We start from the raw sequence: 15,228 nt of genomic DNA on the forward strand, positions 1-15,228 counted from the left end.
TTCTCCTTTTATACCTTCAAAACCCCTCCAAAAACAGTCCTAATGAAAAGAATTTGAATTCACTCACTCAAAAACTAATGAAACCTTAGACCTGTCAAGTGGGCATTCGTTGAACTCCACTGATCGCCTTTTCTTCACTTTCTTAACATTTAATCTATAATTTCTGTCAACGTCAAACAGGAAATAATTCGTTTGCTGGACAATTCCTTTGAAAAAGAGGTCATTTTTAAGGACAAACCTAAGCGCCCTGCTTTTTGAAATTATCAATCGAAGGCACGGCTTCCTTGCTGGCACGACTCTTACGTAAGTTTGCATGATATATATATATATATATATATATATATATATATATATATATATATATAGAGAGAGAGAGAGAGAGAGAGAGAGAGAGAGAGAGAGAGACCTTGTCACTTCAGTCTAAATTATTTAAGTATTGATGTTACGAGGCCATGGTCGTCCTCCATAACACGAATATCCTTACTACTAAAATATGTATATAAATCGCTATCAAGCTGCACCATCGACCCTTCTGATCTCTTTATATTTCAGTACCCCCAATTTCTTACTCTCTCTGATCTCTCTCTCTCTCTCTCTGTGTGTGTGGCCATGGTTGCAATTAACAAGGACAATAATGGATCTCTCTGCATTCCTGTGATTGATCTATCAGCTCAGAGGGATGTTGCCGCAGATTTGATGGTGAAAGCATGTGAAAGATTTGGGTTCTTCAAGGTGATCAACCATAGTGTCTCAAAGGAGAGTATGAAGAGAACGGAGAGAGAAGCGCTCAGTTTCTTTGAGCTACCATCTTCTGAGAAGCAGAGAGCAGGGCCACCGGATCCTCTTGGCTATGGCTGCGGAAAGATCGGATCCAACGGCGACCTGGGAGAGGTTGAATATCTCCTTCTCCACACAAATCCTCAATCTGTTGTTCAAAGATCAAGGGAGATTTGCAAGAGAGACCCATCACAATTCAGGTAAAATTTTGCTCAGAGTTCGCTGCTCTTCAGTTTTGAAAAATTACGTGTTCACCCCTTGTATTTAAAGTTTTACCAACATAAGGGTTGTAGGAAACTAAACACCAATCACAGCACAAGGATTTTATTGTTGTTTTATCTTTATCCTTTGGTTTCTTTCCAAAAAATGGAGAAATTCTTTATCCTTTGGTAATCTTTGGTGAAAAGTATGACAACAATATAAGGACGCGATTTTATCAAAATTACGAAGGCCCCTCACTCTTGTAAATTATTATTGGAAACACCCCTTGAACGACCTACCATATTCTAAATTTGCAATGGAACATTGTGGTGTCATTTGCGCGCCTGTAACTGTTGTTGGCTGCTCAAGCTTCACTATAGCATGACCAAGGCTTTCTTTTTCTTTAGTGTGATTGTCACCAAGCTGTCACAGGTTCGAAACCACAAGTATACGCTGAGCAGATTCTGTTTTCCGGGTCGCACACTTATAAAGTGTTCAGCCCAACCCATTAGGGCATCACTGGATCACAAGTATACATCCTGTGCTGCAATGGTGGTTTTAGTGTACTCCCTGATGGGCTTGCGATCTTTACGCTAATGAATGTGAGTGAGTGACCCAAAAAAAAAAAATGGCTTGTCTTCACTTAAGCGTGGCTAGCTAGACTCAAGCTTGCCGTTTGAATGGAAATGATGGATGGAGCTCATATAATCTTCCAAAAAAAAAAATAAAAGTGATGCTTTCTCATGGAGACCAATATTTCTTGGAGAGCAGATCGAGTATTCAGCTGAATACCTTCGCAAGGTCAGCTGAGTGAGTGGGATGTGATGCATTGTAATGTTACCCTGCTCCTCCCTAATGAGTGGATGTGTGGCATCCATTGACTGCACCAAATACCCTCCAAGGTATTCGGTCCGATCACCGGATCTCCCTTCTATATATTCTTTTTTAGGTCTCAAGCTATAAACTTGTTCACCCTTTTTTTTATGATGGGGAACTCTCACCCAGAACCAGGTGACTTAATTAGAACCCCCTCTCTTTTTCGGTAGGGTAAACTAAGGGTGGAGTCGCCAACATTAAGCACCTGACTGCCCTCCATCAGGACTTGGGCCCCACAATTGACAGGATCTGTCCTCCCCGAGATGGAGGGTGATCAGGTGCTGAGTGCACAAATATTTGTGCAATCATATTTTAAGGTTAAAGGCACCCGTACACCCGGTGGGAGTCGAACTTGAAATGAAGGGTTCAGCTCCTTTTCCTCGGACTCGCTGCCCCTGGGAGGCTGTAGAAATTTTTTCACTTTTAACACAATCTTGAGTTTGAGCAAGCTTGCTTTCAGAACCGTTTTTTTTTTTATTATTATTATTATTTGCAGTCAATACCACTTTTGACTTGCTGCCATTCAGCAAATCTTAAAATATTCTTCATTAAACCAAAATTACCGAGAACCCTTTAAAGTTTTATAAAATTCCTGAAAATCCCAAACTCCTATAATTGAAATATATAAAATGGAAAATAAGACCCACTAAAAATAATAAAATATGCTGTTTTTTGCTGCAAAATCCTCTAACAAATATAATAGGTCTTGGGTTGATAAAATCTAGAGCTAATCTTCGTTACGAATTTGGGGCTCGGGTCGGATAGCAATGAGAGCTGGTTAAGCTGATTTGGACTTTGACTTGGATGAGGCATACTCTACTGAACCCGGATCTGAATGGGCTGTCTAATCCAAGAGATTTACATGCAACCAGCCGGGTCGGATATTTTATAGGATTTCACTCTCAAATTCTACAACTAAATCCTAGTATGATTGGTAATTGCAGACAGCTCTGTCTGATGATTTTAATACATGTATATGTTTTTATGTTAAATTTAATTTTCTCTTTTATTTTGCCAACAAAATACAAGAAATATGAAAAAAGAAAAATCAGTTTCTCAGCCCACAAGGGCTCCCGGCAGAGGCAACTTGTGACCCAAGTTGACAGGATGTCACAAGTTCAAAACTCATGGATGGCATCCCTTGCCGCAAGGTCGAAGCTGAGTGTACCTCCTGGTGGGCAAGGAGGGACGTCAAGGGTTTTTAGCAAGAGGAGGGTTTCCCCTTAAATTTTTCCAAAGTTTCTCACGAAAATTTAGCAGCTGTTAGTTTTTCGTTTTAAAAGTTTGTCACTAAACTGGCAACTGATGAAATATGAATAGAAACATTGTTCGCTTTTGCAGTAGCGTGGTGAATGAGTACATTGAAGGTTTGGGGGATCTGGCTTGCGAGATATTGGAATTGTTAGCTCAAGGGATTGGCCTCCAAGAGCGCAACGCGTTGAGCAGGTTCCTGAGGGAGGAAGAGAATGATTCGATGTTCAGGCTGAACCATTACCCACCGTGTCATGAGGATGCTGCTGATAATCAGCCACCACTGTTTAAGATTGGTTTCGGGGAGCACTCGGACCCTCAGATTCTCACGCTCTTGACGTCCAACAACGCATCAGGATTGCAGATTTGGTTAAAGGATGGGGTTTGGGTGACGGTTTCACCGGACCCCAATAACTTCTGCGTCCTCGTCGGCGATTCTCTCCAGGTGATTTTGGACTCTGGTCTACGTTACCCACACACAGACACCAACTTTACCCTCCTATCGTGTCCACTTCTATATTAATGAAAAAATACACAAAAATTACCCTCCTGTCGTGTCCACTATGGAAAAATACACAAAAATGGCGTATCCTGTGTCCTTTTTGCTGTGTCTTTGTAACATACACGCACACGTGCGCGGCATACAAATTCAGCCATAAAAATACATAGGATATTTAATCGGAAAATTATGGTACCCCACAAAATTGTCTAGTTTCTCAAAAAAAAAAACCACAGTTTTTTTTTAAATCTGCTTGGCGTCAAAAATCACAAAATATCTGATGTTAAAAGAACGATTTTAACCTCCAGATCTGTGAACTTTCCTCTCAAATATCCAAATATGAGAATTTTCTTTCATATTTGCCAATTTTCTCTCAAAATATAAGAATATGCTAATTTTCTCTCAAATACGAAGCTTTCTTTTTTAAATATGTGAATGGCGTACTGTGTTTTGCTATTTTCTCCCAAATATACACTTTTGAAGTGTCGCTAAAGGCTTTATTAGCACTTTTAAGTGTCACTAAAGACCTATTGTACTTTTGAAGTGGCTGTAATGGCTACAGCGGTGCTTTTGAAGTGGTAAAGGCCCGTCACACTTTTGAAGTGACTTTTTTTTTTTCAACAAACTCTTTTGACTAAAAATTGCACTAGGGGAATTCGCAAATGTGTGAAGGTCAGAACATTCACAAATATGGGATCAGGCAAGAGGACATTCGTAAATATGTGTGAGAAAATTCATCTATTTGGGAGTAAATTTACAAATAAGAAAGGTAATTTCGCATATTTGGATATTTAAGAAGAAAGTTTACGTATACAGAGCAAATTCACTATGCGAAGGTTAAAATGATCTTTTTTACAACCAAAAACTTACAATTTTGGACATCAGACAGATTTTCAAAATTTTCAAGGTTAACTCACCATTTTTGTCATGTACCGTCATTTTTTGATATTTAATTTTGTTATTAAAAAAGAGCACAAGATATTTGATTCCCTCCCTCTCGTGCATACACATATACAAACACGAGCTTATATGCCAGAATGTGGATGGTCTTCCTTCTAAATGGTCTTCTCACTTGTCCTCACCTTCAAAAGTCATATTTAGAGAAGTTTTTAAATGGTCGGGTCACTTGTTCTCACCTTCAGAAGTCGGATTTAGAGAAGTTTTTAAATGGTCCGCTCACTTGTACTCACCTTCAAAAAATCATACTTAGATAAGTTTTTCAACAAATCTGACCAAAGGGATGTGATAATCATGGTTGAAAACTTTTAAGTAGACTTTTGGGTCAAGCCTTTTTTTGTATAGGTAGGATTGTACAAGGATCTAAAAATGAATGGTTCTAAAGTTTCTGAAATTTTATATGTATAAAATTCTACTTAAAAAAAGAAAATTTTCATTCAAGAGTATTCATAGGTTTTCAACCATGAAGATAATATCTGTACAATCAGATTTGCTAAAAAAAACAACTCTAAATAAAAAAAAAATTAAAGTGAGAATAGGTGAATGGACCATTTAGTCGTGTAATTATACTCACCTTCAAGAGAGAGAGTGACGTTCCTTAGGCCCTCTTTTTTTTTTAGGTCTCATTAGGCCCCTTCAAAAATCATAGTTTTAAGTTTTTTTTCTCATTCTAACACCGCAGATGTGATCTATAGGTTTTGTTTAGTGGGAATAGGCTTTTGGATCGGCAGAATCTGACTTGTCTATAGGTTTTTTGGTGATCCAAAATCAATAGCTATAAAGGTACCAGCTTTTCCTGACTCATAAAAATATATTTTTTTGTTGAAAAAACATGATCCAAGAGTCGATTTCCACTCAATCAAGCATGCTAAACACATCCAACAGTTCAGATCTACCATAAAACACTTAAAACCTATAGGGCAGAATGGGCATGGGGCAGAACGGGGCAGGACGAGAAATGGGGCCTAATTTGTTCAGTTCTTATATCTATATATATATAGTGTTCGGCCTCAATCATTGGATGTACTCATGGTGGCTGGGGATTCATGGCATCCGTTCAGTGGGCTGACTACCCCAAATGAACACTCACTCACATAAAAAAAGTTGGTCGTGTTAGATTAGAATGAACTTTGCTGCCTTCTTGGGTTTTTAGTTTAGTTTATATGTGATGTAGGTGTTGACAAATGGAAGGTTTGAAAGCGTGAGGCACAGAGTTCTCACCAGCTCCAAGTCACGAATGTCCATGGTGTATTTTGGTGCTCCAACTCTTCATTCATGGATCTTTCCTTTGCCGCAACTAGTGACACAAGCCAACCCCTGCAAGTATAGGCCTTTCACTTGGTCTGAATATAAAAAGAGTTGCTACTCTCTGAGGTTAGGTCGGAGTCGCCTTGCCATCTATGGCACTGGTAAGTGAAATTGAAGTTCCCTGCTCAATGCCAGCACTTCATTAAACATGCAAATTTTGAAACAGTATGGTGATCCACAACTGCAAACCTCAGGAGAATGGGATGAGTTTTTTTATATATGGTTGCTTTTTTTAGTTCAAGAGCTTGGTGCTTTGAGGGATGTTCCTCCTTTGATTGATCAGTAAGATTGTGATTTGATTATTGTGCTTGAACAAAATTTGTCAAATTTATTGGAGAAAAGGAAAAACATAAAGCAAGCAACTCTCAAAGATCTCTTCCTATTCTACTGCAATGCAATATTCAAGTTTGTTGTACATCCTCTCTCTCTCTCTCCTATTATCAATTAACTATGCCGAGAAGTGTAGTGCAGCATTGAAAGTTCCATGGTGTTTGGCAAACACTATAAGGATGAGGATCAATTATTGGCCTATTTATCACCGCTATAGGTCTATAACATCGACAAATAATGGCCGCTAATTTTTACCTTAGTTGAGTAATAACGATAATATTTATAGGTTATCATTAATGTGTGACCCAACACCGGCGACAAATCTCACCTGAATTGAGAACACCACTAGCGGCGACCCACCCTATAACGGTAACATGAGTCACACGAATAGGCAAGAAATGCACTAACTTGGTCAATCTATCCACGATCACCTAGATGGCATTGTGCTAATGACGAGTCTTGGGTAGTCCCATAATAAAATTTATGGTGATTTTCTCTCATTTTCACTACAAAATTTCAATAGACCACCAGGTCTCTGATGCTTGATCTTGACTTCTTGACAAGTCAAACGCTTCAAAACATAAACTATAATGTCTTTCTTCGTGTCATTATATAAATATTATTGTTGAAGGTCTTTGAATATTTTAGTACTACCTTGATGAAAGGTATACCACGATTTGTGAGCTTCATGCCTCAGCAATCTAAGGTGCATGATCGAAGCATATCTTCGAGGGTTTGAATGGTCCTCTTAGACTGGCCCTAAAATCATAAAGTAAAATGAGTGTCATGATCAAATACAATTAAGATAGGTACGCAATACAAACATGGGGGTATTCGTATGAAGGACCATATTTGGGTGTCTAATGATCATGACTTAAGGCGAGTATATTGATTATCATGCATGAGGGCATATTATATTTTATTCATACATGAGAGTATGTTGATTATCATGCATAAGAGCATGTTACATGAGCATATGTACATGAGAGTATGTGGATTATCATGCATGAGGGCATGTTATATTCAATTCATACGTGAGTATGTTGATTATCATGAATGAGGGCATGTGAGGTTATCTTGTGAGATTATGACACTGAATTGTTACCTATGACTTAATAATAAAGATAACTCTGGGACTATAGGTCTATTTGAGGCACCATGAGATGGCTCGGTCCATCCCAATCTCTTTGTCTTTTCAAGAGAGGGAAGTGAGGTAGAAGCCTCGTGGGATACATCGAATTTTGAGAGGTAAAGGCACCTCTTGGCTCCATCCAACGGAGGTTAGAGGATAGGTCTACCAATGAGTCTTAGGTGGTAGTACCACAACTCTCAAGAGTTAGGGATGCATGCCCGATTTTAGTCCGGTGATATTGGTTTGACGTATGCCAAAAACTGAGACCACGGGTTCATTCTCCCAACCGCTGTATTGCAGGGTTGAATCACTCAGGATAAACTCAGTTAAGTCATAGGAGGGCAACTAAAATACATAAAATAATAAATACTTGTATGCTTGTTTATGGGCAGCTATACCCTCTTTTATACCAGATGATTCTAATTGAACAAGAGAAACAATGCATTAGATTTTTAGAATTACTACTATCATGTGCATAATCATACAGATATAAACATGTAGAAATTGTTAATGTTTGCATATGTCATTACATATGAATTATTACATGTGAATGAAAGAACATATTTAGGGTCATACAATTGACCTTTTGATACAAGTCACGAACTTGTTTATGGCACGCGTGTTGCTTGTGTGTGTAAGATACATGAGAAAGGTCGAGTTAGGGCATGTTTCTTATATGACTTTTAATGCAAGTGTGCATTGATGTCCTAAGAATGAACTTGATGATTTGATAATTGTAAGAATGCATATCATAGTCATGAGTTGGACATGGGTATGCTCTTTTAAGAAAAGAATGCAAATGCTTAGATTTTTTGTAGATTGTTATGTCTTATTCACTTGAAAAACATGTGTGTATCAAGTATGTTGAAATGGTTGCATGAGACTTCGACATGTTTTTCATATGTGTTCTTTTTAAAAGCATATGCTATGTTTGTGAGAGAATCTAGACGCATATGCTATGTTTGTGAGAGAATCTGATGTCTTGAATTGTTTGAGAAGCATGTGTGTGTTTCATGCTGCAAATGAGATTTGACCTAATTATATTTATGCAATTATATGTGAATTAATGTCCTTGATGTGAATGAATGCAATTATGAATGCCATAGATGTGAATGAATGATCATGAATGTAAATGAATGTTATGTAAATGCTTGGTTATGGATTCTTTTGACCCTCATTTTATAAATGATGGAAATTATACTTTGGTTGTACCATTACAAACTTGATATGTATTCTTCAAGTTTAGTTTTGAGTTTCCTACGAGAATGTGGTTGATGCCCTACAATATTACAGATACCCTCCTGGAGGACTGAGGTGAGGAACGAATTGTTGCAAAGCTGAAGACTCTACTCTTACTTATTATGATCCTTAGGAGATCCAGATATTTTGACTTTTATAAACTTGTAAACAATTAAATGTTATTATTTTGGATCTTTACATTTAAGGGCTTGTAATATTTTAGAATGAGAATCCCTATGAATGTTATCTTTCCTTTTATGCAATGTTTGCGCATATAATTTCAAAATCTTAAATCTTTACGTAAATCCTTAATTGTCTTAAATCTTAAATAAATTTCGTCTTTTGCATTTTCTTATGTATGATGATCCTTAGAGTAATAACCCCAATTAAGTTGTATCTAAGGGTGATTATGTACTGGATCTGATAGTCAGAGGCTAATATATACTCGTGCTTGCACTCAGGCGGACTGTCAAGTATTTGGAATGGTTGGAATGTGGTCATAAAAGAACTCGTTGGCACATTACTCTAAGGAATCATATAAAACTTTGTAATGAATAAAAAGTTTTAAATTTTCTTGAAATTTTTGGATTTTGAAAAAGTTTTAAAATAGTTTGAATTTTTAGGACATTGCAAGTACTTCACACAAGCATACCCCAATCGATGCACAATATACAACTCATACATATGAATAACTTGCGCATACTCTTATACATAAACAATCAAGCATATAATTATACAATTGATATCAAACAGACTTGTATGATAATAAGACTCATTTCAACATATACTTATGCTCGTATGGAATTCAAGCATAATCATATTCAATTTCAGTTCAATATGCAACCATATTCACTTCAAATTTTGTATACAATTATATATATAATGCATGCTGGACTACAAGTCTGCTCACCTGACAACCCATGCATGACATTATATGCCTTTATTTTCATCTTGTTACTTGGGGCACCACTCATGGTCAATCTTTGGGAACTCATGCTTCACAAGGGGGTGTTCATTCAACATATGTGTATTTTCCATATTTTAACCCTAGGGAGCATAAGAGAACTCACACTAGAGTCTATGATACATTGTTATGTCGACCCTTGACTGGAAACCTCATAATACTACGTAGGTGTGTGTGTGTGTGTGTGTGTGTGTGTGTGTGTGTGTGTGTGTATATATATATATATATATATATATATATATATAGCTCAATCTCTGACACAATTCTTGAGTACAAATCTCCTTAGATCACCGAGGTGGGGGGAAGGTTTACATTTGACCTATTGAAAATGACTTTCGTCTATATTCACTCTTATCCCGGGGTCGATGTAGCATAGCTTCACAATTGGCCCACTTGCTCAACCTTAATAGTATGATCCCAAATTACAGTATCACAAGGTTTGAACCTAATTGTGGTTTGTGCAACTTATCTTATCTTACGAGAACTTTTTTTCTCAATGCATGTCATTTCTCAAGAAATACACAGCCCCAGATATAACACATCAATAGTTGCACTCAGATCAATACCCACATATTTTATGCTCTTCAATTATGCATCTCATGAATATCACATTTGCCATAATTGCAAATTAAAACCTGAATAACATAGATTTATTTCAGCAAGCAAACATTTGAGTCAATACCCATAAAGACCATTTTATATTATCTTGCACTCTATGTGTCACAGATCAATCGCCAAACTTGTGAATATCAAAGACTAATAGAAAAAAGCTTGCATTCGAATAAATCATTTAGGTCAATTACCAACATATTAATTATATTCAAACATGCAGCACACATATCACACATTATTTGCCATAACTGCAAATTTCTAACTTAAATAGTGAAACCTCGCATTTGAAATAATCATCTGGGTCAATTCACATCACTTTTACATTCAAAAGTATACCATGCACGAAACCACGTGAATAACGAAACATTCGCATTCAATGTAATCAATTGGATCCATACTCATCACTTTCACATTTGAAAGTGCAACAAAGATATATGTATCGCTTATGACCCATCATTTGTAACATTCATCCTGCAACACAAAATACTTCTAATATTTCGAATTACCTAGTTCTCCAATTATCATCCCTCGTCTGCCAAAACCCAACTCTAGTTAGTACCAATAAATATTTATGAACTTCAAAAAGCCTTTTTTGGGGTCTACATCTTGCTAAAAGAGCTTCCCCTATTTTCGCATGATTATCCTAAAGATGTAGTAACGAACTAAGAAACCGTATCTCCCTAGTCATGTCCTTCGCTTCGGAGATCTTTTAAAACTCGACACGAACTCTGGTGGTGTTTCAACCATGTGAGTCGCCAATGAGACTACGAGGAGAGTATAGTGCGGATTATGAGGCAACATGCATGTAGGCGATAGTGGCACACTTTTCAAGACAATATGCATGGATTTTGAGGTGGTGCACAGATCTCGAGGCATGCACATAGATCCCCAGGCAGTTTGGCAGTGGTAGCAGGACGATGGTGGCAGCGACAACGGGTCACTGACAGCGTTAGCGGGTCACTGTTGGTGTCAGCAGGACCCACTCAACCCGATGGTAGTGCTAGCAGTGGTGGTGGCGTGTATACGCCCCTTTTTCTTTTCTTCTTTGTTTTTCTTTCTTTCCTTTCTTTATCTTATTTTTCTCTCTTCTTTTCCCTCTCCTTTTCTGTTCTTCTTCCATTCTTCTTACCTTCCCTCTTCTTTTTCTTTTTCATAGGAGAATAGAGGAAGATGGAAATATGGGTGAGAGGGGAAATAAGGTCAGAGGGGGGGAGGTTAGTGGTTGGCAGTGGCTTTGACGACAACAGTTGGTTTCGATGGCAGTGTTTGATGATAGAGGGTGGTAGAGGGAGGGTTCGATGAGAGAAGGAGATTGCAAAGAAAACAATAAGGAGAGGGGTGGGGGGAATGGTGGCACACGATGTCAAGGGTGGTACACGATGGCAGCTGGGGTCACGATGATTGGCGATAACATCTGACGGGGGTGGGTGGTGTCGACACACTAGAACATGAGAGAGAGGGTTTCATGAGAGGGGGTGGGTCAGCTCATGAAAAGAGGGTGGGAGTATAGTGAGAGAGTGATAATAATGAGAGAGAGTGAAGACATAAGGAAGAAGAAGTGAGTTGGTGGGAGAGAGAGTAGAGGGAGAGAAAGTAGAGAGAGGAGAGAGAAAGGAAAGATAAAATGGAGAGAAAGTAGAGAAAGATGGGATGCCATATGGAGGCTTCGCAAAATTTATGTGTTCGTAGATATTTATCTGACCCACTACAAACCCGACCCACCTCACACACTAGTGTTCTAGAGTCTGGATAGGTCCAACTCTCATTTGGACTGATTTTCTGAGATCTTCATTGTTCCAACCCCCATTATATCCTTACTTTGATTTGTTCTTTTATAAATGCTCCTTTGGGCTTGGGTTATCGGATCTTGATCCAAAACCCAACATACGTATCTGATCCGCTTTGATAAAACAAGTTTTTTGGATTTTTGGTTGATGCAAATCTCGTATGGATCGATCCTATGGAGTCTGCATCGCTCCATCTTCAGTTCATACTGGATATTTAGTATGGTTTATTCTAAACCATATTGAACTCGAACTCTATGAGTTTTGGTCGCTCCTAGATCTAAACTTACGTAATCTTACATAAAAAACTTGACTTTATATATTTAAAAAATCTCAAGTATTACAGCTACATCTCTCACTGATTGCATCAAGGGCAAAACTTTTCAATGGACACTTGAGGCGAGTAAGTCTTTTAAGTTATTAAAATTAAAATTTTGTTCTACATTTGTGTTAGCAGTTCCCAATTTTGATTATGTGTTCAAGTTGTTATGTGATGCATTTGGGGTAGGTATAGGAACAATATTGAGTCAAGAAGGAAAATCTGCTGCGTATTTTAGTGAGAATCAGAATGATGCCAAATTAAAATATAGCACTTATGACAAAGAATTTTATATTATCATTCGTGCATTCTTGCATTGGCATCATTATTTGATTCATCGTAAATTCATCATGCATACTGACCACAAAGCATTGAAATATATTAATGGTCAACATAAGTTAAATTCATGAAGAGCTAAATGGGTAGAATACCTGCAGGAATTCACTTTTGTTTTGAAACACAAGGCAAGTAAGAACAATGTATATATATAAGCTCTGAGTAGAAAATCATCATTATTATCTACCATGAGAGCTTCTGTATGGGGTTTTGATGAATTTGTTCCCTTATATGCTAATAACCCTTATTATTCCAAGATCATATATGAATTATCACAAGCTAAGCATATTGAATATTCCTTAGTTGATGGAATTTTGTTTAAGGGTAACTACTTGTGTATTCTCGATTGCTCTTTGTGTAATAGAATTATAGCAGAATTACACAATGATGGGCATTTTGGTCGAGATAAGACTGTGCAGCTTGTCTCTTCTTCATATGTTTTGCCATACATGCATAGAGTCATCACTAGGTATGTTGATAGATGTAAGATTTGTCATATAGCTAAATAAATTGCTTCTAATGTGGATTTGTATTTACCTTTACCTATTCTAGAGGGACCATGGCAAGATATTAACATGGATTATGCTTTGGGTTTGCCTAAGTCTGCACATGGGTTAAATTTTGTGTTTTTGGTAATTGATAGATACTAAAAAATGACACACTTCGTACCTTATAGGAAAACCATGCATGCATCCCATATTGTTGATTTATTTTTCAAAGAAGTTTATAAAATGCATGGTATTCCTAGAACTATCACATCTGATATAGACCCTAAATTTGAGGGACACTTTTGGAGACAATCGTGGAAGTGGTTGGGCACGTCACTTCACTTTAGCACTATGCACCATCCATAAATTGATGGTCAAACTGAAGTTTGTTATGACAATGAAGTCGCACACGATACTTCAAGTACAAGGTTTTGATGATGAACAAGTGAATCAACTGCATTTCAGCTAAGGCAATGAAGAAAGATGACAAGAATTGAAGAATTCAATAAAGAATCTTTGAAGACTAGTATGCAAATGTAAAATTCATTAAATGTCTTAGATTCTTGTAAGAGCCTTACTTAGAGTGCATATTTCGATTGCATTTTACCTAAAAAATCTTTAGAAAAGCTTTTCTAAAAGAACCTTTCATGAAAATCGTTTTAGAAAACTCTTTACTTAATTTTTCATGTTTATTAGTCGACCAACAGACTCACCAGTCGACCAACTTTTTTGCGCCAATTTTTTCTAAGCTAAAACGTCAACTTTCTGAATTAGTTGACTAATCGACTCTTAGTCGACCAGACAGAATGTCTGTTTTCTGAAAAATTTAGCAGCAGTCGACTGAAGGTTTTATCAGTCTACCGGACAGAATGTTTGTTTTCAGAAAATTTAGCAGCAGTCGACTGAAAGGTTTTTCAGTCTACTGATGATATTATCAGTCGACTAACTTCTCTTAAGTCAACTAAGTTTCAAACTTCAAATGGCTCTGTTAAATACATTAGTCGACTGACGATGACTGTCAGTCTGCTAATATTTGATTTCAGTCGACTAACTATTGTTCCAGTCGACTAATTTTGTCATTTTTTTTGAAACTTTAAAAAGGCATGTCTTTTCATTTTTCAAACAAATTGATCATTCAAAAGTGACTGTTTTTACACCCTTTCATACCCTCAACGTATGAAATCTTTCAACTATAAATATGAGTGCATTCCACACTCAAAAACATCAAATTCAATCGAATTATATTGAATTATTCTTTGCTTTTCACTCATATTCGTTTTCTCACTCACTTGATATTTTCACTCCAGTTTTTCACTCAAATTTCTTTGAGAGCTAGTGAATTTGTAAGTTGAGTATTTCAATAACCTCAAAATCCAATTGCATTCCATTTGCATTCATAAAAAGGGCTCGTAGGTTGATTGTAAGTTGATTATTTTATTTTTCTATAAAAGGAAAAGACTCCTTGGTTTAAAGAAGTTGTTTGCTTTCAGTAGGTTTGTTGCTGAAAGTGGGACCGGATTTGGTTTGTATATTCTTGTGGTGACACAAGGTTGATAGTGGAAATCTCAAGCGAGTTTTGCTTGAGTACTAGATGTAGGTCTGGAAGACCGAACCAGGATAAATTCTTGTGTTTGTTGTATGATTGCTTTGTGAATCTCAAAATACTTCAAAATTCCAAAGCCGTTATTTAAAAGCACTATTCACCCCCCCCCCCCCCCCTCTAGTGCTCGTTGCCTCAATCCTACAGCACTTTCAAAGTTGTCAATAGATCCCTTGGAAATTTATTGTGTGCACTTGTTGGTGATCGGCCTAAGTCTTGACTTAGTATATTATGTCAAGTTGAATTGGCTTTCAGTAAATCTGCCAATAGATCCACATGATTTAGTCCTTTGAGATTTTGTATAACACTAACTCATTCTTTGCGGTTGATCTAACCCTAGTTCCATCAGCAGAGCTAGTTCATAAATTTGTTCAAGAAACAATAGATGCACTTCATGCGGTACATGAATAGGTAAGACAAAATCTCATTGAAAATACTATCAAATACAAAGCAGTTGTAAATAAAGGCGCCACTAGGTAATTTTTGAACTTGGTGATTTTGTTTGGGCTATTTTACCTAAAGAACATATTCCTATTCATATGTGAGGTAAACTTG

The 15,228-nt window shown here is 37.1% G+C and overlaps 1 protein-coding gene across 1 annotated transcript; it reads left to right on the forward strand.

Moving 5' to 3' along the window:
- Nucleotides 1-609: 609 nt before the first annotated feature.
- On the forward strand, nt 610-6,150 carry LOC149845743 (gibberellin 2-beta-dioxygenase 2-like). Its single transcript, XM_089989239.1, has 3 exons — nt 610-977; nt 3,196-3,550; nt 5,736-6,150. The coding sequence occupies exons 1-3, from the start codon at nt 610-612 to the stop codon at nt 5,976-5,978; spliced, it is 966 nt and encodes a 321-aa protein (XP_089845365.1). The 3' UTR covers nt 5,979-6,150.
- Nucleotides 6,151-15,228: the final 9,078 nt, after the last annotated feature.

This window comes from Nuphar pumila, chromosome 2 (assembly GCF_984573655.1).
Source record: "Nuphar pumila chromosome 2, dmNupPumi1.hap1.1, whole genome shotgun sequence".
Classification (NCBI taxonomy): domain Eukaryota; kingdom Viridiplantae; phylum Streptophyta; class Magnoliopsida; order Nymphaeales; family Nymphaeaceae; genus Nuphar; species Nuphar pumila.

Coding starts and splice junctions, on each gene's coding strand:
- LOC149845743 (XM_089989239.1), top strand. CDS start 610: ATGGTTGCAATTAACAAGGACAATAATGGATCTCTCTGCATTCCTGTG. Junction 978..3,195: donor AGAGACCCATCACAATTCAG/GTAAAATTTTGC, acceptor TCGCTTTTGCAG/TAGCGTGGTGAATGAGTACA. Junction 3,551..5,735: donor TCGTCGGCGATTCTCTCCAG/GTGATTTTGGAC, acceptor TATGTGATGTAG/GTGTTGACAAATGGAAGGTT.